At 46.2% G+C, this 25,189-nt stretch overlaps 1 protein-coding gene across 1 annotated transcript in view; it reads right to left on the bottom strand.

Moving 5' to 3' along the window:
- Positions 1-1,110: 1,110 nt before the first annotated feature.
- MTMR12 (myotubularin related protein 12) overlaps positions 1,111-25,189 on the bottom strand; it is a 49,081-nt gene continuing 25,002 nt past the window's right edge. Inside the window, exons 7-16 of the mRNA XM_077346925.1 lie at positions 20,940-21,063; positions 19,588-19,663; positions 16,842-16,948; positions 13,943-14,067; positions 12,387-12,465; positions 12,091-12,161; positions 8,002-8,174; positions 6,170-6,337; positions 4,655-4,816; positions 1,111-3,809 (exon numbers count right to left, since the gene is read on the bottom strand). Of these exons, the coding sequence (XP_077203040.1) occupies positions 3,249-3,809; positions 4,655-4,816; positions 6,170-6,337; positions 8,002-8,174; positions 12,091-12,161; positions 12,387-12,465; positions 13,943-14,067; positions 16,842-16,948; positions 19,588-19,663; positions 20,940-21,063 (1,646 nt within the window). The 3' untranslated portion in view covers positions 1,111-3,248. The remainder of the gene's footprint in view (positions 3,810-4,654; positions 4,817-6,169; positions 6,338-8,001; positions 8,175-12,090; positions 12,162-12,386; positions 12,466-13,942; positions 14,068-16,841; positions 16,949-19,587; positions 19,664-20,939; positions 21,064-25,189) is intronic.

Raw genomic sequence — 25,189 nt, forward strand, 5'->3', positions numbered from 1 at the left:
TGAGGGACTTGGGAATGTTCAGCCTGGAGAAAAGGAGGTTGAGAGGGGACATGATAGCCCTCTTTAAGTATTTGAAAGGTTGTCACTTGGAGGAGGGCAGGATGCTGTTTCCGTTGGCTGCAGAGGAGAGGACACGCAGTAATGGGTTTAAACTTCAAGTACAACGATATAGGCTAGATATCAGGAAAAAAATTTTCACAGTCAGAGTAGTTCAGCAGTGGAATAGGCTGCCTAAGGAGGTGGTGAGCTCCCCCTCACTGGAAGTCTTCAAGCAAAGGTTGGATACACACTTTTCTTGGATGCTTTAGGATGCTTAGGGCTGATCCTACGTTGAGCAGGGGGTTGGACTAGATGGCCTGTGTGGCCCCTTCCAACTCTATGATTCTATTATTCTAAATAAACGTATGCCACTTTTCTGGGTTTCAGCTGTAGAAACTTCATGGATTATTTATCGGTCTTTAATCATCAGTAAACTGTGTGTTTTCAAATGGGCTCTTACACTGGCTCTTTTCTGGTGTCTGCTCTGAATTGTGATGTGGTTTGGCTTGTTAGTAAATGATTGCTAAGCTCCGAAGAAGAAAACGATAGCATGGATATAAGCCACTGGAAAACCCACTCACTTCATGATAGCCATATCCTTACTGTAACCAGTAAGAGCCAGTTTGGTGTAGTGGTTAGGAGTGCGGACTTCTAATCTGGTGAGCCGGGTTCAATTCTGCACTCCCCCACATGCAGCCAGCTGGGTGACCTTGGGCTTGTCACAGCGCTCATAAAACTGTTCTGACTGAGCAGTAATATCAGGGCACCCTCAGCCTCATCTCCCTCACAGGGTGTCTGGTGTGGGGAGAGGAAAGGGAAGGCGAATGTGAGCCACTTTGAGACTCCTTCGGGTAGAGAAAAGCAGCATATAATAACCAACTCCTCTTCTTCAGTAATATCAGGGCTCCCTCAGCCACCTCACAGGGTGTCTGGTGTGGGGAGAGGAAAGGGAAGGCAAATGTGAGCCACTTTGAGACTCCTTTGGGTAGAGAAAAGCAGCACACAAGAACCGACTCTTCTTCTTCTAACAGGAAGACCCAGCTTAAATCGATTCACACAAGGACAACAATGTTAAACAGTAAAAAGTAAATTTTATTAAACCAATTCATTTGCCATAGAGTTTTAGAGTTAAAAAGTACAATTTTGCATTCAGTGTAAAAACTGGAGGGACAAAGACAATACCTTTGGGGAAATCCCTTCATTCGTCTAAGTCTATTTTCAAATTTACAGTGATTGTGTGTTCTGGACATTCATCCACGGTGTGCCCTGCCCCGTTAGTGAAGAGATTCTATAAACCATTATAAAAATTCCTCTATATATACATAGCCATCTGAAAGATTCCTATAAACCCAAGCTATGACGGCTTTGATAAATATATTTCCCCTATTAATATATTACAACTGTTAGGCTGTCAGGAAAAAAAAATCATATTTACGAAAACGACATTCTCCGATCTTAGTGTTTTTAAATTAACCGTAATGGGTGGGGACATATGGCCAACATTAGCCAGAGACCAGCCGCCAATGCAAAACATTGAAGACTGCTCAAGGGAAACTGTGCAATGCGAGTTTTTAAGGCAGCCAATATACAAACAGGATGGAACGATTCAAAAACAGCTCGAGGAGCTCACAGCGCTACGATTCGGAAGGCATCAGAGAGAGGTTTCCATTCGGCATTCAGCGGCACCAACTTACCTAACTCTTCTAGGAACCCATCTTGTGCTAGGAGTGTAAAGTTTTGCTCTCAACACACTCAAATTAAAACAAATACAGGAGCACGACATGAGGCAAGCCTCAAGTCTTGCCCCTAGAACAAGGCGGACAAGAAGTTGTCACATGCTAACGTAGCCTGCAAAAAAGAAGCAGCAGTACAAGTCAACTGGGCTTTGTGGGGTTATTGCTGGGTCCCAGGACATACAGGCCATCTCCCTGATTTCTTGCAAAAGCAAGAAAAGTTGCTGAGTGCAATTATTGCCTCCTCAGCACGTGCAAAGACCAGAGAGTCAACAGGCATCTCTCATATGGAGGTACTTACTCTTGTAGCATCCAGCAGCCCAATTCCAATGCACAAACCTTTACATTCATGGTTGGCTCTAGTGCCATGCTTACACAAACAGTAGTACTAGATAATTCAGCTTCATGCCCAGCATACCTCTTCGGTTGCCCCTACTAACAGGGACCACTCAAGCGGCTCAGTGCAAGCTAAGAGGAACCTTGAAAGCAATACTAAGGAAGATCAGAGTGAGCACCCCACTTGGAATCAGGGCTTAGGCAATTTCACATTCTACCCTTTCTTGTGTTTGGCGGTGCGTGACGTGGCCTCACATACCCGAGGCAGCAGGATGATACATACGAGGGAAGTGCAAAGACAGACTGGAGGGGGACAGAAGAGAATGTGATCCGAGTGGGAGGATGCTATACAAATTTAATACAAATCTAATAATAAATAAGCTTAGGCTTCTGAATACTACATTCCTTAAGGTTCCCATTCCATGAGCTCCCATTTCCACAGAATTGGAATTGCATGAGTCAAAGGAAGGAAAGGATAGTCGTTTGGCAATCTTATATTAAAAGCGGGTTGGCTTCTAAATAAGTAGCAGGGTTTTTAAAAAGGAAACGAAAGATGGGCAAACGATATTACTGGACTTCCATGCAACGTAAGACGAAGTCTAATGCTAGCCTAGGCCCCAATTCTTGTGTTTTCTGCCACTTTGTGTTTCTGCCCAGAAGGTCTTTCAGAAGTCTGGCAATTCTTTCTGTAGTTGCAGAGCAACTAAAATTCACCTTCTAGTACAACTTATGCACCTTCCCTTCCTACTGCAAGGGCTCTTAATTCAACTATGCTCTGTTTAAACTGATCTGGAAAAATATTGGGGGGGGGGTGTTAAAGAAAATATTCCAGTGCTAAAAATTCATAAGGCAGGTTTAGCCAGAAGGGAAAAAACACTCCTAAAAGCAGGGGTAGTCAAACTGCGGCCCTCCAGATGTCCATGGACTACAATTCCCAGGAGCCCCCTGCCAGCAAACGCTGGCAGGGGGCTCCTGGGAATTGTAGTCCATGGACATCTGGAGGGCCCCAGTTTGACTACCCCTGCCTTAAAAGCCTTTTACTTTTTTAAAAAACAGGATGGTAATCTGAAAAGTGTCAGTCCTTTTATACGGGCAATTAAAAAAAAACTAGTTTTATGTCAAACATCATCTCCCTTCGTCTCAATCGTCACCTATTTCAACAAAGTCATCGTCTCTCCTGGCCAAGTCTTCCTCGCTTCCCAAGTCCTTCCATGTGCTCGTAGGTAAGACTGGCTTGAAAGAATGCCTTTGGAGCAGAGCAAATGGAAAAAAGGATGACAAGCGAGCGGGATTTCTTGTTAAGGTCATCTCTGAAGACACAACCTCACTGCGTTTTTCATCCACCTTCTTCTGCAAGCTCTGTACAACTTCCATCGTGTCCAAGATCGCCGTCGCCATGGCAAACGCGCCGCCACCAGGAAGCTGGGCTTCAGGGATCCAGCGTAAATACCTCTGTGCCCACACTCTGATTCCTGGCCCTTCAAGGCGGGGCAGGAGGATCCCGTGCAAGTCGACAGGTTTACAGTGCCAGTTGTCATAGAACTCTCTCGAGGTACTTTGAAGTTCGTCGGAAGACGTTATCAGCCTGCTGATTCTTTTGCCCAGAATGTTTTTGATTAACTGATCGGTTTCCTCCTTAAAAAAACCTCTCTTTGGAGGTGGCTTGCTTGGCGTCAGAGGCAAAGAAAGCTGTCGTTGATGCTTAAAAAAAAAAGAAGAAAGGGGGTTGTGGTTTGAGACAAGCTGCAATTGATTTTCAAGAGTCTTGCCTATAAAACGTCCAAATGGTGGAACCATACTAAGAGACTTCACCAAGACACTAAATGACATATAAGATGGTTGATTACTATAGCAGAAATGGGACAACTAGTCACCTTATTTGTGCAACAGACTTTACTAGACTATCTAGCCCAGGGATAGTCAAACTGCGGCCCTCCAGATGTCCATGGACTACAATTTCCAGGAGCCCCTGCCAGCAAATGCTGGCAGGAGCTTGTGGGAATTGTAGTCCATGGACATCTGGAGGTCTGCAGTTTGACTACCCCTGGCCTTTAGTAGGGTAGTGTGTGTACTACTGTTAATACTTTTCAACAGTCAATCTGCATTAGAATGAAATCTTTAACCATCAAGACTATGAAGTGTCAAGAGACCAAAATCAAATAGAAAACTAGTCATTTCAAATAAGCGTACAGAACTAGATGTGATCATTATTTGCATCATCAACTAAACTGCGGGGGTGGCCAAATTGTAGCTCTCCAGATGGTCCATGGACTACAATTCTCATGAGCCCGTCAACACATGCGTGGCAGAGGCTCATGGGAATTGTAGTCCATGGACATCTGGAGAACCACAATTTAGCCACTCCTGCAAACAAAATACTACATCTTTATATGGCTGGATAAAGTCTAAGAGGTATACACTAAGGCATTTCGGTCTGACTTAAACCCAAACATCTGGGTAGGAGGATGGCAATTTTCAGCTACTTTGACAGAGGTCTTGGTGCTCTACATCTGGCAACAACAGCTTAGAAGAAATGAAAGCCTTACCTTGAATCTTGTGGTTTTCCTCTGATTCTTATCTAATTTTGGTTTTTCTGCATAAAGGGGGTTATTAAGCAAAGCCAGGGCTTCAGGTTCAAACTGCACACACCAATCCCAAACAGAAAGGAAACTAAGGGGACCAATTTGTGCATCATAGCTTCCACCAGTCTGTTAGGGAGAAATAGTGAAAATTAGATAAACCATAAATCCAGAATTTCACACTAGTAAAACAACAGAAAACAACTCTCTGTAGTGGAAGATTAAGGTTATCTAGAAAACCCTCTAGATCCACATTTTTATCTTGCTCTTCCTCCAGGCATCTTAGGACAGCAGGCATGGTTCTTCCTAATTTTATCCTCAACCACCCTGTGAGGTAGATTAGGCAGGCTGGGAGAGAAAACTTGGTCAAGGTCTCTCTTACTATAGTAGAGGGAAAGGATGCTACAGATCTGCCATCACGTTAAAGTCCAAGAATACCACGACATTTTAATCAACAAATGCAGTGTTTCTCTGGAAGTTTATTAGATGGTAGAAGTATTGTGTAGCATTTCCATAGATTCATACCACCTCTGAAACTTCTTGACAATATTGTAAAACCTGTTGAATCGGCTGCCTAGGGAGGTGGTGAGCTCCCCCTCACTGAAGAAGAAGAGTTGGTTCTTATACGCCGCTTTTCCCTACCCGAAGGAGTCTCAAAGCGGCTTACAGTCGCCTTCCCATTCCTCTCCCCACAACAGACACCCTGTGGGGTGGGTGAGGCTGAGAGAGCCCCGATATTCCTGCTCGATCAGAACAGTTTTATCAGTGCCGTGGCGAGCCCAAGGTCACCCAGCTGGTTGCATGTGAGGGAGCGCAGAATCGAACCCGGCATGCCAGATTAGAAGTCCGCACTCCTAACCACTACACCAAACTGGTGGTCTTCAAGAAGCGACTGGACAGCTACTTATCCTGGACACTTTAAGCTGATCCTGCATTGAGCGGGGACATGGACTAGAGGGCCCCCTCCAATTCTAACAAGTAGCCTGTGCTGCACAGGTGCATCCTGAAAGACGACCACTCAGATCTTCACAAGAACAGCCAGTTACTCTCAAAGCCTTCCGAGAGGCAGCTGCCAACTCCCTAGAAAGCTCAGGACATCTGGGCAAGAGAAAGCTATTCATGGCCAACTATAGTGACGTCTATGTGCAATACTGCGTAAGCACAAGATATGACAGCAAACTTCTTTTTGTAAAGGAAGCTAACAAAATAGTGAATTCCCCAGACTTTACAGCTTTGAGCATGGACAAAGTACACAGACAATGCCTGATGAAGTGCAAGCCAGCAGACAGGGGTAGGGAGTCTGCCTGCACAAGTGCGTCAACTGCAGCCATGAGGAAGTGCAAAAGCAAGCCAACTTGCATTATTAGCTTCTTGTGGGTCTCAGAGTTAAGCTTTTTATTGGCACATGTTGGAATTGCCTTTGGCTTTTATGGCCCAAGAAGCTTCTGCAATGGCCTACAATCCAAAACATTCGCACCTTACCCCAGCAGTATCTTTCTGATGTTGACAGTTGAAGAAGAAAGTGCTGAACACGGGTATGTACAAGCAATCCGACAAGACCGTCAAGTAAGTCTCCGTGAACTCAAACGCCGGCGGATGCTGCTGAACCAGCTGCCAGACGCAATCCAAGAAGAGCAAGAAAACCGGCGCCTAAAAAAATGAAAAGTCACTTAAGCAACGGCCATGACGTCCGCAAATGTTTAACCTGTTGTAATCGATTTCTTAAAAAGGGACTCGTCCACTAAGGCGACAGGCTCCCTTGCTCAACGGCTATAATTTTTAAAAAAAATCAATTTATATTAAATTTATAGTTTGCTAGCTTTGCATTATGAGCAAAAGGGTGCCTGCTAAGAGCACGAATGAGCATTCACTGCTCTATTCTGTTACTGGTGGCAATGCGTCTAAGAGAGAGGACACTAACGAATGCCTTCGGGATCAATGCCCCAAGTTCCAAGCTCTCAATTCAAAAATGCAAAGTGGTTCTACTTTGGCTTATGAAGAGGTTTTGGCACACTCGTCTCTGGGGGCAGGGACTGGGACACTGCAAAGATCTACTGTGATGGAAGAACAGGGCCAGCCCTGAGGCCTTCTCCCGTTAGCTGCCATTGCTGGTGCTGCTGTGCACCAAGTGAAGGGCATGTCATGGGCAGCATGGCGAAGAAGGGCTTCTCTACCCCTCTAATTTCCATGGCAGTTCCATGGTGAGAGCCACCTCCCCCCTAACCTACCTTGGCCTAGGGTATGTTGCAGAGTGGCAGGGATTGTCACTGGCAGTCTTCAAGCAAAGGCTGGATACACACTGTTCTTGGATGCTTTAGGATGCTTTGGGCTGATCCTGCATTGAGCAGGGGGTTGGAGCAGATGGCCTGTAGGGCCCCTTCCAACTTTATGGTTCTACTAGTAATTAAGCCCGCTGTATGCCGAATACAGCGGGCGCTAGAAACTGACCTTGGGGACCGCCGTCAGTCTGCTGGGGACCGTCTCGGGCCGCGCCCGCGAGCCGCGCCCGCGAGCCGCGCCCGGGCCGCGCCCGCGAGCCGCGCCCGGGCCGCGCCCGCGGGCCGCGCCCGCGCGCCGCGCCCGCGGGCCGCGCCCGCGAGCCGCGCCCGCGGGCCGCGCCCGCGAGCCGCGCCCGCGGGCCGCGCCCGCGAGCCGCGCCCGGGCCGCGCCCGCGAGCCGCGCCCGCACATCGGGCCGCTTGCTTGCAGGGCCGCTGGTGGACTGTTTCTTCCTGGAACCTTGTTGGCTGCACGATAACGCGAGAGGCGGCGCTGCAGAAGCCGGGGCAGGAAGCGAGCCGGGAGCGGCTGCGAGGACGGCGGAGACCATTGTAAGTTGGGGGCGAGGGGGTGGTGCGCGGGGGCTGCGGCCTGCGTGGGTTCCCTCGGGCGTCAGGCCAGGAGCAACTGCGAGCCGCGCTGCGCGCGGCTCGCAGTTGCTGGGGCTGGGAATCAGAGGGAGCAATCGGCAGGCGCTTCGCGCCTGCCGATTGTTCCCTCCGATTGTCTGTCATGAGGAAGGGTCCAATCCGGACCCTTCCTCATCCCGGACACATCCCGCCCCAGAACGCCTTACTCTTTTATTTAGTCCGTGGCGCCCGTGGCGCCACGGGCGGTGTTCAGATGATTCGATGTTGCTATTCATTGAACAGAAAAACCCATGCACTCGAAAGCTCACGCCTTGAATAAATCTTTGTTGGTCTTAAAGGTGCTATTGGACTCGGATTTTGTTGCGCTGCTTCAGACCAACATGGCTACCCACTTGAATCTAACCTCAACCCAGTGACAAACAGCAGTTCTCTGGGAGAGTCATACCTCTTCTCTTTCGGTCTGCCGCAGATGGTTGCACCGGTTCAGGAAAGCGTGCCCTCCCATTATCCACTCTTTCTGAATGAGGCTCTGAAATCCCAGCTTCGTTCTGCAGTAGGGATCCATCATAATTTGAACAAGGCTGGCGATCACACAGCACAAGTCCGAAGCGTTCTCCTCTGTGGAGAATTACAAAGGATCAAGGATTAAGCCAGAGCCCTCCTCCTTGGAGAGGTTAGGAAGTCTTAGGCATCCTTAATGTCGAACAATCACTAACAAAGCAATATGTTTCAACGTGTATTAATAGCGCCACCTTCGAACACAAGCCGTTCTCTCTCCTTTGATGCCAATACAGAAATTTATGCTAATATAGAAATGAAGGACTGGCTGTTTCATTACACTGTCTTCAAAACCACTGGCCACCAACAAAACTACATTTTAAATTGTCCTTTCAAAGAAAGGACCAGCCTTTCTCAATGTTCTCCGGGTTTCGAGACACCCCCAGAAGTGGTGCAATAATGCAGAATACAGTTGAGAAGCATAACTGTAGAAGAAGAAGAAGAGTTGGTTCTTATATGCCGCTTTTCTCTACCCGAAGGAGGCTCAAAGCGGCTTACAGTCGCCTTCCCTATCCTCTCCATGTGTATGTCCACCCAGGGTTCCTCCCCACCCCCTCAAGGCCCATCAATGGCCATTTTGGGAAAGGGTGGGCAGGTTGGAATGACCATATACGGTCATATCACCCAATGAGCAATTAATAAATCATAAAAATATACAAAAATTTAATTAAACCCCCCCCCCCCAATTTGAGAAACCTTTCGACGGTTCATAAAACCCTGGTTGAGATACCCTGGAATAGACACTGATCAAAGGGTAGCCAAAACGTTAAGAAAAATTTAGCATTTTGGCTCTGCACAAAACGGCTGCTTCCAGACGGTCGCGTGATTTTATTCCCGTTGGGTGCAGCATTGGAATTGCCAACTGGTAACTCTTCAAATGGCCATTCATTGCTTTATCTCCTGTACTGAACTTTTGAAATTGCCTTCCTAAGGAAAGCCAATGAGCGAGCCCTTGACTCAAGCCTTGAAACACAATGGCGAGAGCGTTAAGACGAGGCATGAAGACACCCTCCAGGGTTATTCACCTCCTTGCTATGATACATTAATTGAATGACCGGAACAGCCATCCTGTCTCAGCATAATGTATGTTGCTGAGTTGTTGCTAAGATAAAAGCAGACAGGAGAACGATGAGGTCACCTGTAACCCCTTGGACAAAGGGTGGGATAAAAAATTTTGGAGAGCACATTTTTGTGCTCTCCAAACAAGTTGCCAAAGCAGCAGTTCGCTTTTCTTGTTCTTCATACACAAGAATTGTCTTAATGCTTCGGGGTTGGGGAAAGGACTGACTGATAGAGTGCAGAAGTTGATAGGACAGTCGGCTCCGGAGTCAGAGAGCAGTTGCAAGAAATTTAATCCCAAGGCAGACTGCTCTTCAAACTAAGGGAAGAATGAAAACCTCGTGCAAGCTCTCTGGCATAGCTAAAGTCCATAAGAATCCTGGCTTATAAGGAACAAATGCCTCAAAATTTGAGAACTCGCTTATCCTACTGCATCGCAACACAGCTTTGTTAGATTAAGAGCATTTTAATTTAAATAAAAAATTGGGAGCCAAGTACGGAGTTCTAGCGCAGATTTAATACTCAGCAAATCTCTATTAATCGCAACTGAGATTGCATGGTGGCTGAGGGATCACGCGTTTCTTCCCCACAATCCATTCCTCCTTTCTGCCTTTTAATGCTTACCAGCACTAACTGGGATTCCTAAAACCAGGGCTGGAAAAGATGCCCAAGATGCATCTTTTTGTTAAGTGAAATAACTTGCCCCACCCTCATCCAGAGCTTCCTCTGTTATAGTGACGACTACCCCATCGTGGTTATTCAGGGATGTTAAGCTCGCTCTTGTATAGTTCTTCTGTATAATATTCCTCCTCCTCCTCCTCCTCCTCCTCCTCCTCCCCCCTCCCCCTTCTTTCTTTTTAGCAAAAATCAAATTTATGGCTGTGCTTTGAAAGCAATCAAATTTTTTAAAAAAATTAAGTGCCAATATGTTTCATTGAATCTGGTGTTCCTTTGAATTTTTTTGTTTCTGTCCATTAATAATTCACTCAAGGAGGAATACTAATGACAAGTCATTAGGAATACTAATGAGTATCTGGCAAAACTCAGCAACTGACCCTCTAGTACAGGGGCAGTCAAACTGCGGCCCTCCAGATGCCCATGGACTACAATTCCCATGAGCCCCTGCCAGCATTCGCTGCAGGGGCTCATGGGAATTGTAGTCCATGGACATCTGGAGGGCCACAGTTTGACTGCCCCTGCTCTAGTACCTCATTCTGATCAGTGCATTTCTGTAGTTTTCCCCTGAGCTCCCACGTTTTACAAGGAAATCCAGACTCTGCAACTTACTGCTACACAAGCTCAAGACATTAAGCAGATGCATGCCTAAAGGTAAAGGTAAAGGTATCCCCTGTGCAAGCACTGAGTCATGTCTGACCCTTGGGGTGACGCCCTCTAGCGTTTTCATGGCAGACTCAATACGGGGTGGTTTGCCAGTGCCTTCCCCAGTCATTACCGTTTACCCCCCAGCAAGCTGGGTACTCATTTTACCGACCTCGGAAGGATGGAAGGCTGAGTCAACCTTAAGCCGGCTGCTGGGATTGAACTCCCAGCCTCATGGGCAAAGCTTTCAGACGGCTGCCTTACCACTCTGCGCCACAAGAGGCTCTTATAGATGCATGCCTACTGAACAGCAATTGTCCATATTGGGCAAGGAGGAAATGGCACACAAGTTGATGTGAATTATATCAGGCAAACAAGCAGATCCCCCTCCCATCCTTTGAGTACACTGTTCAGGAACCCTATCACAAGAGCCTTAACTACAAGATGCATTTGTGCAAAAACACAATATACAGCAATTTTATGCACACAAAGGTATAATACCGCCAAGGTTAAGCATTCAAGTTTTATCGATTTCAGCAAGACAGTCTTGAAAAATTCAGGAACCTTCGCACTAAAAAAAAACTGCAGGCATATGCATGCTTGGCCAGTGCTGCAGATTAGCAACTCTAACATACTAAAATTTGCATGAATTTAAATGAGTCTTCTATGTAATTAACTAATGTATCTTCTAAAGCAAGAAGCCCAGTGTCAGCAGCATATTCAACTTTCCTCCAAATGGTGGTAGGAGCTGGGCATGTACAACTCAATCCCCCAGCCAAGGAGTAACTGAATCAGCCTTGATTTGGGCCCAAACCTGCTAAATCCGGTCTGAATGAACATTTCCCCAATAGTTTAAATGGCTGAATCAACCCTGCCTGAATCCTGATGCAACCAAGTGGCTGCTTAAACTTTAAAGGGAAAGAGTAAGGGGGAAAAGTTCCCCCTCTTGTCTTTCCTGGGCTCTGGGGGAAGGAGGGTTGAGGTAGAAGCACCAAACTTGTAGAACCCCCAAGTTGAAAAAAGACGGGACCTGGGGGTCCAATTCTACAGGCATCTAAAGAGGGTGACCCCTCCAAGGTCCATTATTTCCTACATTAAGAAAAAAGCAGATTCTCTGGTCTGTTCTCATCACAGGAAATAATGGAGGTTGTATGGGGGCACCCACTTTGGTTGGCCCTAGAATTGGACCCCCTGGTCCAATCTTTTTACAACTTGAAAGTTCTTTTGAGGAGAGGCTTCTGCAGCCATACTACAGGTTTTGTGCCTCTACCTCAAATTTCCACCCTCCCAGAACCTGCAAAAGACACTTTTAAACAAGATGCTTTAAGATTGCCTTCAGAACACTGTTGGCTAGTGATGTAAACCTGGACACTATCCAAAGCCCTAGGCTTTCATGCAGCATTTGGTTTGGTGAGAAATTGTGCAAATGTATCTTTTATGAATTATCCCCTTCGGGACCGAGCAGGGGGGAAAAAGTTTAAATGCAATATAGCTATCCCCTTAAAGAAGTTCAGTGTAATTCAAAGCAGCCTGTAGCTCATGAATTTTTCAACTCTGGATACAAAATAAAGTAGTCAAAGGTGTACAGCATTCTTACCTACAAGGATAACGTTTATATTCTGTGCTTCCAGCAACTCAATAACCTCTATTGCTTTTCTCAGATATTGTCTACGAGAGGAAGAAGACAGATGTAAGTCACTGCAATTAAGGTAATTATGATGCAAAGCAAATGGAGCCCAGGGCTGCATACCGATGTGGATCACTCAGAGCTCAGGCATATTTTTAACACCTGCATTGGCAGTTTAAGATTTGTCCCCCTACAAGCCACAATACAGAGTCAGACTAGCTGGCTCGCCGTGGGGGAAGCCTTGAGAAAAAGTAGTCTCAACCAACCTTACGATTTCTTGCCAGTTTGTACTTTCCAGTAATGAAAACCATTTTACATCAGTATCCCAGAAGTCTGAACTATTATCTGTTTAGAAAAAAAGAAAGGAAGAAACTGTATTTCAGCTTGATTGTCAGGTCAACCCTGAGAGAGATGCTTCCGTTCAGTTTTGGGCACCACAGTTGAAGAGGGATGTAGACAAACTGGAGCATGTCCAGAGGAGGGCAACAAAGATGGTGAGGGGTTTGGAGACCAAGACGTATGAAGAAAGGTTGGGGGAGCTCGGTCTGTTTAGCCTGGAGAGGAGATGACTGAGAGGGGATCTGATAACCATCTTCAAGTATTTAAAAGGCTGCCATATAGAGCAGTGGTCCCCAACCTTTCTGAGGCTGGGGACCGGCAGGGCATTGTGCCACGCCCGTGCATTGTGCCGCGCATGCGCGATGCGCGGCCCAGCCCTGATTCCCTCTCACCACCCTCCCGCAGTAAGAAGCTTCCCAGGCCGCAGGCTTGCGGCCTGGGAAGTTTTTTACTGAGGGGGGGGGGCGGGGAGAGGGAGCCGCGGCCCGGCGCCATGGCCTTCGCGGCACGGCACCGGGCCGCGGCCCGCAGTTTGGGAACCACTGATATAGAGGATGGAGCAGAATTGTTCTCTCTGGCCCCGGAGGGACGGACCAGAACCAATGGGATGAAATTAATTCAAAAGAAATTCTCTCTAAACACCCGGAAGAAGTTCCTGACAGTTAGAGCAGTTTCTCAGTGGAACAGGCTTCTTTGGGAGGTGGTAGGTTCCCCATCTTTGGAGATTTTTAACCAGAGGCTTGTCTGACAGAGAGGCTGATTCTGTGAAGGTTCAAGTGGGTGGCAGGTTTCAGTGGATGAGCAATTGGGATGTGAGTGTCCTGCATAGTGCAGGGGATTGGACTAGATGACCCAGGAGCTCCCTTCCAACTCTATGATTCTAAGATCAGCTACCATTTATTTTATTTATTTGCATGCCACTGCTCTTGGACCGGCCACTTCGCAGCGGCTTACAACTAATTAAACACCAGTTAAAATTACAAAAAGTACAATTATAGCAATTCTAAAAACATCAACTAAACACCCCCATCTCCCATACAATCTCCCCTGGCTGCCCTTCCCAGGTAGATGTTATATAATTAAATAGTTGGACATTGAAGAATATTGGAGAAGGGGCACATGATTGTCCAAAAATCTGCCTTGTACATCAGATGCAAGTAAGAAATCTCACATTCTACATCTGCCTGTTATGTCCAATACTTGCCTCCTCTCCGCCTCCCAGCATGGATTACAAATCACAGAATCACAGAGTTGGAAGGGGCCACACAGGCCATCTAGTCCAACCCCCTGTTCAATGCAGGATCAGCCCAAAGCATCCTAAAGCATCCAAGAACTCTACGGTCCCTTTGCACAAGGAAGATCATACACATATGATTAGACCAGAACTACTCTAGCTATTTTTGGTAGTCATATTCTTTGGACAAATATGAGAGTTTTTGCCTTAGACAATTACCCGGATTTCTACCTAGTTGTATTCACTTACCTACTAAAAACAGCTGTTTAAATTTCGTATATGCACTTTGGATCTCTTGTACAGATGGAAGACTGCTGGAAAGGTCCACAATTCTCATGGCTTCATAAGGTGGCTTATTAACTGTCCTGTACATTCTGAACAGACAATGAAGCATGGAAGATTAGTGTTTCAGCAGTAACATTTTAACTGGAGAAAACAAACCGTTCCGAATGGGTTAACCCTTGTACCAATAACCCCAAGGATTTCTAGAAGTTCTTGCATTTCTGGTTATCCTTGCTAACTATCCCTCCCCCCCTCCCATGTTAAGGCTTGAGGAGGAAAGACCCATCTCCAGACAAACATGCCAAGTTCTTGACCTCAAGTTAAACTTCCTGTTTGCTAGTCTGTGCTTGTACCTCTACTGATTGATAGGTCTCCATCTGATGGGATGGCTATAGTAGAATTTTAGTTGAATTTTAAGACTGCAAATGTTTTATTGTACAAGAAGATTACTCCACTTGTAAGCTGTCCCGAGACCTTTTTGGAGAGCAGCAGCGTAGAAATCCAAGAAATAAACAAACAAACCTGGTTTTAAGTTAAGGGGACGCTGGTCAGAACGTACTTCAGCTAGTTTTAGCAAAGGTTTAAAGCAGGGGTAGTCAAATTGCGGCCCTCCAGATGTCCATGGACTACAATTCCCAGAAGCCCCTGCCAGCATTTGCTGGCAGGGGCTTCTGGGAATTGTAGTCCATGGACATCTGGAGGGCTGCAGTTTGACTACCCCTGGTTTAAAGCCTCAATATAATTCATTATTGGGTTTTCAGAAAGGAAGCAGGACTGCCTATGAGAGCAGGGCTTCCTATGCACAGCCCAATAGTGCTGCAGCATCCTGAAGACTGCAGCCTTTTCGGCCCTGGCCCCAACCTGGTGGAATGAGCCCCCGGAAGAGCTGAAGGCCCTGATGGAACTACCTAGGTTCAGCAGGGCCTGCAAGATGGAGCTCTTCCGCCAGGCGTATGGCCGAGGCCAGGCAGATGACCGGGGTTGTCAGTTGTGGGTCCCCCCTGATTATGCATTGAGACCAACCCCCGGGGTTATATTATCTAGGTTATGCCTAGACTAGGTTATTCCCAGGCTGGAATAATAGAGCTGGGACTGAGAGATTCTTTTTGCAGTTTATGCCGCCATTTATTGTTTGGTAATTTTGATTGGGGAATTAGGGGTTTTTATTGTGAACTCTATTTGCATCTCTATCTAAGGAGATTTTTAGGGGTTGTATGGTTTTTATTGTTTTATTGTAAACCACTAAAGACAAATTGAGAGCAGTGGTATATACAATTGCGAACTAGCGAACTAGCGAACTAGCGAACTAGCGAACTAGCGAACTAGCGAACTAGCGAACTAGCGAACTAGCGAACTAGCGAACTAGCGAACTAGCGAACTAGCGAACTAGCGAACTAGCAAACTAGCAAACTAGCAAACTAGCAAACTAGCAAACTAGCAAACTAGCAAACTAGCAAACTAGCAAACTAGCAAACTAGCAAACTAGCAAACTAGCAAACTAACAGAGACAGGATGGCAATTGCCATGAGTGGCGGTATATAAATCAAAACTAAACTAAACTAATCAACTAAGTTGAGTTTTAAAAGTGTGTCTGTTACACTTTCAGGGCTTTACAAGTATAAAATGGAAAGAAAACGGCCCTGCAAAGGTCAATCCCGAACAGAACATTTCCTTCCACACAGACTGGAATGCCAAGCCTAAAGTAAGCTATGCAGGGAACAGAAGAGAATTGTGACTAGCAGCAACGATCTGGGCAGGGACTGTTTCTTCTGCTAACAGTTCTGGGAACATTCAAGGCATTCACCACCTTGGATAAATCTTTGACTGGATCTGCTATTTTAACACATGCTTTTACAAAAGTGGCCTATATGGAATGTACTTGGATGAGTTTCCAATTTGTGGGTCAACATTCGTTCATCCATGAGGTCTGAGACAGCATACAAAACTTATTTTGTTTAGGCACACAGCCGCCCTACTGCTTTTTTGTCCAAGATAGCAGGGGTAGTCAAACATGTGGTCCTCCAGATGTCCATGGACTACAATCCCCATGAGCCCCTGCCAGCGTTAGCAGGGGCTCATGGGGATTGTAGTCCATGGACATCTGGAGGACCACAGGTTGACTACCCCTGTGCTACAGTATTGCTAATCTAGGGGCAGGAAATCACACAGTCAGGTATTGGCAACAGGTGATTTTTGCTGCAAGGTATCACGTGACCTTAGATGACACTATTAATTGGGATTACTGCAGCTCATTCTGGCAGGGGCTCCTGGGAATTGTAGTCCATGGATATCTGGAGGACCACAGGTTGACTACCCCTGTGCTACAGTATTGCTAATCTAGGGGCAGGAAATCACACAGGTATTTGTAACAGGTGATTTTTGCTGCCAGCTATCACGTGACCTTAGATAACACTATCAATTGGGATTACTGCAGCTCATTCTGGCAGGGGCTCCTGGGAATTGTAGTCCATGGACATCTGGAGGACCACAGGTTGACTACCCCTGTGCTACAGAATTGCTAATCTAGGGGCAGGAAATCACACAGTCAGGTATTGGCAACAGGTGATTTTTGCTGCATGCTATCACGTGACCTTAGATAACACTATCAATTGGGATTACTGCAGCTCATTCTGGCAGGGGCTCCTGGGAATTGTAGTCCATGGACATCTGGAGGACCACAGGTTGACTACCCCTGCAATATAGCACCTACAATGTGTGAACATTAGCAGTTCTATCCTGCAGTCAGTTTCATCGCAGCATCGAATTTAATCCTGACAGCACAATGAATCAGAAATGAAGTCAAGTGGGAAATGCAGAGCTGAGAGAAGGACTGCCTCAAGTAATGGACAGAACAGCTACTACTGACCCTTCCAAGAAGATCTTGTGCATTTGTGAAGTACTGTCATCTTGTTCTTTGGGCAAAGCCGACATTTTGAGAAGAGCAGTGCCATTATGGCAAGACCAGCACCAGATCTGCAACACACATTCAGAGGCAATAAGCAGGGACACCCATTTCATGTACATCATAGAGCAAAGCTAAAGGTTTCCAGAGGAAAGCTTGGAACTGGGCCACATAGGAGATCTCATGTGTGCACCGTGCATGCTATGTTACAACACACCGGTGAGATTGCATTATGTGAACACACGTCCCGTTGCACGCAAGCACAATGTGCAACATCTGGAACATAAGCAGAGCCTGCTACATCAGGCCAGTGGCCCATCTAGTCCAGCACCTTGCTTCACTGCCATGAACTGAGAGCAGGCTGTTTTCACAGAATCATAGAGTTGGAAGGGGCCATACAGGCCATCTAGTCCAACCCCCTGCTCAACGCAGGATCAGCCCTAAGCATCCTAAAGCATCCAAGAAAAGTGTGTATCCAACCTTTGCTTGAAGACTGCCAGTGAGGGGGAGCTCACCACCTCCTTAGGCAGACTATTCCACTGCTGAACTACTCTGACTGTGAAATTTTTTTTCCTGATATCTAGCCTATATCGTTGTACTTGAAGTTTAAACCCATTACTGCGTGTCCTCTCCTCTGCAGCCAATGGGAACAGCATCCTGCCCTCCTCCAAGTGACAACCTTTCAAATACTTAAAGAGGGCTACCATGTCCCCTCTCAACCTCCTTTTCTCCAGGCTGAACATTCCCAAGTCCCTCAACCTATCTTCATAGGGCTTGGTCCCTGAATTAAACTTTAAAACCTGAATTAGTTGGGGGCTACAGATCTGATAAACAGCAATCCCAGATAGCAGGGAATGATTTAGTTATTAACTATCGGCTTTGCTGGACTTTGGAGATCCTTCCCAGCATGCCCTTGAGCCTGCCCACTTGCTTCTCAAGTATTTCACTAACCCAGTTTTATTTGAACCCCCCCCCCTCTGCCAATAAGCTGTGCCTAGTAGCTTAAAATGGCTCCCAGTCATTAAACTAAACACCTGAGGGGCCAGGAGCTCCCCATTACCCAACTTGTTTCTGCAAAGAGACACAGATGTCATCAAAATTTATTATTCAGTAGTTCTTCAGTTCGTGAACACTGCTTCACGAACCATGAGCTGGCCAAACGTCATAATGAACTTCAGACCGTCAGCCTGCTTGTGTTCATCCCTAATCAGAAGTATAAAGAGTCTCTCACCTTTATAGTTTCCCTGTTTTACAGACAAGAGCAGGACCTTCAGAGCTTTCAGCACCCTTACTCTCCTAGGCTCAAACTGAGCTTCGACAGGGTATAAAATGGCAATCTGTGAACCACGTCACATTTCAGGTATGGGCAGTTGTACTAGACGCATCCATGCTCTGCTCCAAGATGCCGGTTCTACAGACCCCGGGGGGAAGAGAGCTGTTGAACGCTCAGCTTTACCATCACTAACAAGTTTAGAGGCAATTTAATTGGGCCAAATAATTGAAAACAGAGACTGCCCCAGTTGAGAGAGACGTTTGGAATACATGGAATATTGCGAGTTCTGCTGCTTCTAATTAGCTCTAGCAAGCTTCGAGATCTTGACAACTTAGAAAATGCTTGCATAAGCATGATCTGCTACTATTTAGCTTTAAGTTTCCTCTTATGCCAGAAATAGAACCCTTGGCCTCCACAAGACTATGCTGTACCTCTAAATAGAGGGGGGGGGGGTATTAAGCCAAGTGTACTGTATTAGAAGAGCCTCTTGTGGCACAGAGTGGTAAACAGCAGAAATGCTGTCTGAAGCTCTGCCCAGGAGGCTGGGAGTTCAATCCCAGCAGCTGGCTCAAGGTTGACTCAGCCTTCCATCCTTCCGAGGTCAGTAAAATGAATACCCAGCTTGCGGGGGGGTAAACAGTAATGACTGGGGAAGGCACTGGCAAACCACCCCGTATTGAGTCTGCCATGAAAACGCTAGAGGGCATCACCCCAGGGGTCAGCCATGACCTGGTGCTTACACAGGGGATACCTTTACCTTTTACTGTATTAGAACTGTTAAGTGATCTTGTCAAGTAACCGACAGGCTAGACCTGGGGTAGTCAAACTGAGGCCCTCCAGATGTCCATGGACTACAATTCTCAAGAGCCCCTGCCAGCAAATGCTGGCAGGGGCTCGTGGGAATTGTAGTCCATGGACATCTGGAGGGCCGCAGTTTGACTACCCCTGGGCTAGACATTAGTAACCACATTTCCCCATCTTTCCTGAAAATAATTCTGAACAGCTGAGCTTGACGCTGCCGAAGAAGAGGCCAACAGGAGCTCCAAGCCCAGAATTAAGAAATCCCGTGATTCAGAACTGCACGAAATTCATAGAAGCGTACAATAAACAGGCCACTTCTGCAAACAAGTAGAAATGTTAGTACTCCTTAAGAACAGCCAACTTCGGAGCGAAGGCACCAAATGCCTCGAGATCTCTCTTTGCAGGATTTGTAGTATCAGCTCCATGTGGGCAGATGCAGACAACAAAACAGGCTCGTTGCTCAAAAGTTATGTTTCGTGTATAGGTTTGTCTGCTGGGTAAAGCCTGTTTGCAGAAGCTACACGTATCTGATGTATTGTTCCGTTTCAACAGCTGTGCCAGAGCAAACCCTAAATACACCCTGGGCAGAATTTTATTTAGAAACCTTCTGTTCAGTCTTGCTACAAATATACTCACTGGAACTCCTTTTCCTTGATGCTGCAGAAGACTGTCTTCAGTGACGGCCATGGGCACAACGAAATAGGGTGGTAGCCTGAAAAAATAAATTTAAGAACCTTAAACCTGCACGATCCCAAAAGCGACGATCGCTTCAGATTAAAAAGCCATCCCCGCAAATAGCGCAGTCCTTCCGTATGCAGTGGAGCCCCTAAAGCAGCAAGGGCAATTCTCCATTCAGAATATAAATCGCTTCTGGACATACATAGAATCACAGATAGAGTTGGAAGGGGCCATACAGGCCATCTAGTCCAACCCCCTGCTCAACGCAGGATCAGCCCAAAGCATCCTAAAGCATCCAAGAAAAGTGTGTATCCAACCTTTGCTTGAAGACTGCCAGTGAGGGGGAGCTCACCACCTCCTTAGGCAGCCTATTCCACTGCTGAACTACTCTGACTGTGAAAAACCTTTTCCTGATATCTAGCCTATATCGTTGTACTTGAAGTTTAAACCCATTACTGCGTGTCCTCTCCTCTGCAGCCAACAGAAACAGCATCCTGTTTCTCCAAGTGACCACCTTTCAAATACTTAAAGAGGGCTATCCTGTCACAAACTTGTCTCAAAAATGGCAGAAAACTCTCTACTGCAGGACTCTCCTCTTGCTCCATTAAGGAGCTGCCACGACTTCAACCACTTGGTAAGCTGAAGTCTGCTAAAAGGTTACCACTCCGGATATTAAATGCTCTGAAAGACATCTGCTGAGTTCCCTTATGAAAAAGGGAAGGAGTGGAGATCTTTTAAGCGGGAAAAACCTCTGGGGAAGAATTATTTGGAAAGCCTCTTAAAGATAGTTGGAGAACAACGGTTTTGACATCCTGGATCATCACTCTACAGTGTTTGCAAAAGGATATTTGCTGTGTGCGTGCACCAGTATAATTGATTTCTCTTCAACAGTGTTTCTCACAGCAGCTCAGAAGGAAGAGGCATAAAAGACAATCTGCCAAACCTGAGCTTTGAAGAGCACACGCCAGAATTACGTCAGATTTCTGAAGTCTTTGGCTTCAGCTCAAAGAAGAGATGCATGTCTCTTAGGCATATAAGGGTGCATCAATTCATTTTGCAAGTCATTCCACCCCAATAAACATACTTTCCAAGTTACATGACAATCGCACTCTAGTGGCATTCCATAAAATCAAGGAAGATCAGCTTGTAAATGACGTAATTAGGAAAACGATGGTTGAAATGACCAGGTTTGAAACCCTGTGACTTATTTTGTTCTTAAATCACAGTGAAGCTTGCCTGTGTGGAATGATATGCATGACCACATCTCTTCAGCTTGTTAGTATTAAAGAACATTTGAAATGCATCCTTACTGCTTAGAGACATTGTAGTCTGCGTTGGCACTCACTGCTTTGAATTTCAGGTTCCCTTTGGTCCGTTCCAACTCCTGACGCCAGTCTTTAATGGTGTCAAACATCACTGTTTGATTTTTTATTGCTGTTAAGAAGACATAAGCATGTTAGAGCAGATTCTGCAAGGGAGCAGGGTTGCCAGTTTGATGGTGAGACAAGGAGAAGCATTTGAAATGAAATCCTTCTAATCTACCAGAGTTGCAAGAATATTTTGCTGTCAAAAAGGCCAAAATTAGTATTCCTCAGGTATGTTTCTACATCAAAGCTGCTACATCAGGCACACGCACCTTAATGTTTTGGGCAGAATATAAAGGGAAAACTCTGCTTGTACATGCACAGAATATTTTCGTGACTCTTTGAAATGTTCTTGTATTAAAGCCTTAAGCAGGTTTTTGATACAATATCCTTGTATCGAACTCTCAGCCAGTATGGTGTAGTGGTTAAGAGCAGTGGCTTCTAATCTGGCAAGCCGGGTTTGATTCCCTGCTCCTCCTCCATGTGCAGACCGCTGGGTGACCCTGAGCTCATCACAGCCCTGATACTGCTTTTCTGACCAAGCAGCCCTGTCAGAAGCTCTCTCAGCCCCGTCTACCTCACAGGGTGTCAGTTGTGGGGAGAGGAAGGGAAGGCGATTGTAAACTGCTGTGAGATTCCTTTGGGCAGTGAAAAGCAGGGTATAAAAATCCAACCTTTTTGAATTTAAGGCAGTCTGAGGTGTACTATGGAGGGAACGTCCTAAAAAGGAACAAAATGCCACTATACAACTTAACAGAATTGAACACACATTTGTCCACAGCTCAGAGACTGATGCCACCAACCCCCCTTGCAATATTGGGTGCTGATTTTGCCCTTAATCCCTAAGCTGTGTGAAAGACTGCCCTCTCCCATATAAGCTAGTCATGCAGTCCAGAGAGTCATGCGAAATCCTTTAAGTATCCCTTCCAGAAAGCCTTTTGTATGGCCACAGCAGACTTAAGGAGCTACCTCCTACCTAAGGAATTAAAATATATCAAATCTTCTCAGGCTACAATACTTACGTCAACTCTGAATGTGCATCACAACAAAAACACAACCTAATAATAATTTAAAAAATTAGTATTCCCAGGTATTCAGTAGCTCAAATACTGGCTTAATATTTAGATTCTATTTTTGGGAGGGTATTATTCTGATATTATTTGGCCCCATTCTTCTCCATGGGAAAATCTTTCCAGGGGCATAAAGGGACAGTTTTTTTAACAGCAAAGGGCTCCAAAAATTGCAGTGGAACTGCAATGGGGCCTGTCCAATAAATAACCCCCTAACTTTGAGTGCTAAGGCAGCCGTCTGAAAGCTTTGCCCATGAGGCTGGGAGTTCAATCCCAGCAGCTGGCTCAAGGTTGACTCAGCCTTCCATCCTTCCGAGGTCGGTAAAATTAGTACCCAGCTTGCTGGGGGGTAAACGGTAATGACTGGGGAAGGCACTGTCAAACCACCCCGTATTGAGTCTGCCATGAAAATGCTAGAGGGCGTCACCCCAAGGGTCAGACATGATTCAGTGCTTGCACAGGGGATACCTTTACTTTTACCTAACTTTGAGTGAAGCAGATCTCTTCAGCTCCTGAACAAGATGCCCCCCAACCATCTTCCGTTGTTCCTTATTTCTAAATATCCCAAAGACACAACAGCAGGCAATACTATTGGCCAATGCAAAAAGAACCAACAAGCCCAACAGAACCAATGAAGAAACAGGGAGTTCAGCAGAACCATGGATAACATGGCAAACTTTAAACAATATCAAAGTAAAGTACAAGCCAAACCAATTTAAAACAAGGAGGGGCGTACAAAATGAACTGTGAACAATGAGTGATGCTGAAATGCCCAGTCAATATAATGGGAACCAGGAATGCCAACTGAATTGCATACATTGAAATAAAATACAGGGCTGTCATTCCAGTCTCAGGGCCGTCATTCCCCTCAGACAGCTGTCATTCTGTTCCCAGAACAGTCTATGGGCCCAAAGACCACCATTCTAAATCTGTTCCACATTTTCATTATCAACTTTTAGGGTGCTGTAAAGCCATAGAGCCTCTTGTGGCGCAGAGTGGTAAGGCAGCCGTCTGAAAACTTTGCCTATGAGGCTGGGAGTTCAATCCCAGCAGCCGGCTCAAGGTCGACTCAGCCTTCCATCCTTCTGAGGTCGGTAAAATGAGGACCCAGCTTGCTGGGGGGTAAATGGTAATGACTGGGGAAGGCACTGGCAAACCACCCCGTATTGAGTCTGCCATGAAAACGCTGGAGGGCGTCACCCCAAGGGTCAGACATGACCCGGTGCTTGCACAGGGGATACCTTTAAAGCCATTTCAATGATGCTCATGCAAATCAACTGACATTCCTGGCTCCTGTAAACGCCCATGGGCATTCCATCCTATGATTGCCAATGGGCAGTCTTTTCATTCATTTTAGTACATCCTCCAATATCAAACCAGAAAATCCAAAGCAAAACAACTTGAGCAAAGAATGCCGTGTTGCAAGACCAAGAGAACCAATTTCAGAATGCAGAATCCAAGCCAACCCAAGGACTGACAGGGAGACATTGACATAGAGCCACAGTAAGATTAAAGAAAAACTGTCCTCGGAACCTAAAAAAACGCTTTCTTTTGGTATTTTGGGGGACCCACTTATCAGTATCTTGAAAAATCCTGGATACCATCTGGACACCAAAATATTATTATTTATATATTTATTTCCCACCACTCCCAGAACTGGCTCGTAGCGGGGTACAATTTATCCCCCCCCCCCCCCCAAAAAAAAAAACCCATTAAAACACACTAGGACATAAAAGTCATCTAACAAGAGTCAAAAATCCCAAAGAACACGGCGGTGAACTCAACCTCCTAACCAACCCCCTATAACATCTAATAGAGGAAGTGGGAAGAGGGGGCACAGATGACCCATAGCCAAGCCATCGCTTGACACCAGGGGCCTCAACCAGAACTTCCTCGCTGCACCGGCCTCAACCATAAGCCTGGCAGAAGAGCTCTGTCCTGCAGGCCCTGAGGAACACCAAAATATATCCAGAAAAGACCAGTAGGGTATTAGGGATATTCACTCTGGAAATATCCAAATGCAGATCCCAATGCCAAATATCCAAATGCCAACTCTTTGCAAGACGATGAATACAGCAGCTGAGATCTTTGGTCCTGCAGCTAGACGGCCCTTTTAAAAGTTCTATCTGATTTCTGTTTCATTGTTTTAGTTTGAACTTACACATTCCTTGAACAACCTAAAGGTAAAGGTATCCCCTGTGCAAGCACCGAGTCATGTCTAACCCTTGGGGTGACGCCCTCTAGCGTTTTCATGGCAGACTCAATACGGGGTGGTTTGCCAGCGCCTTCCCCAGTCATTACCGTTTACCCCCCAGCAAGCTGGGTACTCATTTTACCGACCTCGGAAGGATGGAAGGCTGAGTCAACCTTGAGCCAGCTGCTGGGATTGAACTCCCAGCCTCATAGGCAGACAGCTTCAGGCAGCATTTCTGCTGCCTTACCACTCTGCGCCACAAGAGGCTCTACCTACTGGGGTCTAAAAGTTTTGCTACCGTTTGGAAAGGAGGAAGTCTGTCAGCATAACTCTAAGGACAGCCACACGCACATACAGGTCAATTGGAAAGAGAGGCCAATATGACTTTTCCAATTACGCTAGACTTCAGAATGCTTCTATAAGTCACCTCACTGACAGAGCGTGTCTTCTACAGCAGTGGTCCCCAACCTTTTTATCACCGGGGATCACTCAACACTTGACAATTTTACTGAGGCCCACTGCCCTAACGCTCTGACTCTGGTCGCTATGGTAATGTTTAAACATCCCTTCAAAATAAGATACAGACACGCCACAACAATGAACATAAGGAACATTTTATTTTCATGGAAATTTTAACTCATGACAATGACAAATCCATGGGAACCCTGAGCTTGTTTCTCTGCAACGAGATAGTCCCATGTGCACCTGACGGATTGTGGATGAAGTAAAGGGCCGGGGGGGGGGAGGAAGGCGTCCGCTGCCCACCTCCAGTTAGTCGACGGACCACATGTGGTCCGCAGCCCACAGGTTGGGGATTGCTAATCTACATAATGTGCAAAACTAACGTAACCTTACTCAGCATAAGTACATTGCCCTTGCTCAGTTTTGTTTAGAGATGGAAACAAGGCTCAGCTCAGAAGAATTTCTGAAAC

Source organism: Paroedura picta, chromosome 7, assembly GCF_049243985.1.
Source record: "Paroedura picta isolate Pp20150507F chromosome 7, Ppicta_v3.0, whole genome shotgun sequence".
Lineage (NCBI taxonomy): Eukaryota > Metazoa > Chordata > Lepidosauria > Squamata > Gekkonidae > Paroedura > Paroedura picta.